Source organism: Penaeus japonicus, unplaced genomic scaffold (genome assembly GCF_977035675.1).
Source record: "Penaeus japonicus unplaced genomic scaffold, GWHDUDI00000001_assembly GWHDUDI00000008, whole genome shotgun sequence".
NCBI lineage: Eukaryota > Metazoa > Arthropoda > Malacostraca > Decapoda > Penaeidae > Penaeus > Penaeus japonicus.
The window spans coordinates 32,161,579-32,164,078 of record NW_028234410.1 but is presented as its reverse complement, the minus strand read 5'-3'; the positions used below and the strand labels follow the sequence as shown (position 1 = coordinate 32,164,078).

At 29.4% G+C, this 2,500-nt stretch overlaps 1 protein-coding gene across 1 annotated transcript in view; it reads left to right on the top strand.

The window, feature by feature from the left end:
• Ca-beta (Calcium channel protein beta subunit) overlaps positions 1–2,500 on the top strand; it is a 179,143-nt gene that overhangs the window by 132,470 nt on the left and 44,173 nt on the right. Inside the window, exon 3 of the mRNA XM_086538859.1 lies at positions 100–171. Within this exon, the coding sequence (XP_086394985.1) occupies positions 100–171 (72 nt within the window). The remainder of the gene's footprint in view (positions 1–99; positions 172–2,500) is intronic.

Here is a 2,500-nt window from a genome sequence, read left to right as displayed (position 1 = left end):
CCATGCTTAAGAGTGGGAGCGAGACCTTTATATACACGTATAAGCCGTTGGTGCAGAGGCGAGAACCTAGTGAGACGCTTCAAGTGGTTCCGTCAATAGGGGCACCATCGGGACAGCGGGGTCAGGCGCAGAACAGAGGGCCAGGCATTCGTCACTCTTCAGGCAGCCAGGGTGAGTCTGGCAGGATGATGGCACTGCTCCAGCTAGATAGTGCCTGGGTGTGACAGGCTGGCACTGACCCATTTACCATATGTTGTGTCTTTGATCTTGTGATAGGTGGGCACTGCTGCAACTAGCTTTCTTTATTTGTTTTTTTATTTGGTTTTCATATATATATATATTTTTTTTGTCTTACCTCTTCCCCCTCATCGGGCACTGTTTTAGGTTAGAGAGCGTCTCTGTGTGGCACTGCTCTGATAACTTACCTGGATGTGACACTGTTCCTGACTAGTACATTTATATAGCACTGCTTTTGACTAATGAGTAGGTATGTTTTTGCTTTCGACTAGTAATTAGATACGTTGCTGCTCCTGACTAGAAGTAGCACTGATCACGACCATTATCTTAAAGGACATTCATCAGACTATTACTTCTTGCGACAGCTTTTGACTAATACGCTGCATAAGACACCTTTTTTGACTTGTACGAAGAAGACATTACCATCTACTTTCAGATGACACCTTTTATGAACAGTACATTAAAATAACACAACTCCTGACTAGCAGAACTGGTGTCGCACTCCTCATGCTTGACACTTCATAGATGTGGCACTGCTGTTGACTAGTGGCAGCGTGTGCGGCTCTGGAGTGATAATAATAAGACAGTGCCTCTTTGATTAGCAAATATAGCGTGATATTTTCATTTAGCTCGTCTTGTGTAGCGCGTTTAAGCAGCATTTCTCTGACTAGAAATTGAGTGTGGATTTTCAAACGTAGTTAGTGCCTGACTGTTTGCTGTTGTTGTTGTTTTTTTTCTTATGACATTGCACTTATATTCCGTGACTCTTATGTTTGACGCTTATAGTGTGTATTATTTTACATAGTTCAGTTGCCACTTGCTTTCCAGATACAAGCATGAGCTTTTGATCCAGACGTTTACTTCAGTTTGCCCATTTTGTGAGAGTGGCACTGCTGTTGTCTGTTGTTGGCACTGATGCGGTCAGAAGGACTTTTACTTATGTATTGCTATTATCATTGTTATTATTATAAGTATTATTCGTTTTATTTGTTTATTGTTATTATTTTTATCAGTATGATGATGATAATACTGATAATGATCGTAATGATAACAATAATGTTAATGATAATAATACTAATAATAATCATGATAATAATGATAATAATAATCATAATAACGATTATGATTATTATTATCATTGTTATTATCATTATTATCACTATCATTATTATTACTATCATCATCACCATCATTGTTTGTGTTATAATTTTATTATCCTTATTATTTTTGTAATTCCTCTTGTTATTATCAATATTTTTTATAATTATTGTTATATTTTTTATTATTATTACTATAGTCATTATTATTGTTATTATTATAATTGTTATTATCACTCTCATTCTTGTTCTTGTTGTTTTGTTAGTATTAGTATTGTTGTTGTTATTTCATTATTTTGTCATTATCATTATTATTATCATCATTATCAATATTCTTATTCTTATTCTTATTCTTATTATTATTATTATGATTATCATCAGCAGCAGCATTGTTATTAGGATTATCATTAACATTATTATTTTTTTTATTGTTATCATTGTTAATGTTATCTATGTCATTATTGTTATTATAATTGATGGCATTATTATTGTTATTACTATTATTATTATTATTTTTTAAATGATGATAATGCTTTTTATCAATAATATTTTTGTTGCTGTTGTTGTTATCACCTTTATAATTGTTGTTATTATTATTGCCATTAATGTTATTATTATCATTATTATTATTATTGTTATTATTGTTTTATTATCACTATGATTATTACCATTATAATTTTTATTATTAAAATTATTGTTTTTGCTGTTGATAGTATGGTTATTGTTATTTATCATATTATTTTTGTTGTTATTTACCGTCATTATTTTTAATATTATTCTTATCATTAGTATTATTATTTTCATTATCATTACTATTATTATTATTGTTATTATTATCATTATTAATATAATGATTATTATTATTGTTATTATTATTGTTAATATTGTTATTGTTGTTGTTGTTATTATTATTATTATTATTATTATTATTATTATTATTATTATTGTTATTGTAATTATAGTTGTTATTATTATCATAATCATTAAAATTATTTTTATTTTTATTATTTCTATCATTGTTGTTCTTGTTGTTGTCATTGCTGTTATTGTTTTTGTTATCATTATTGTTATTACTGTTATTATCATTAGACTAGATATAGGCTTATTCTTCTGCCACGGGCTAGTGCTTTTCTTTCTTTCTTTTCTTTTCTTTTTTTTAAGAACAG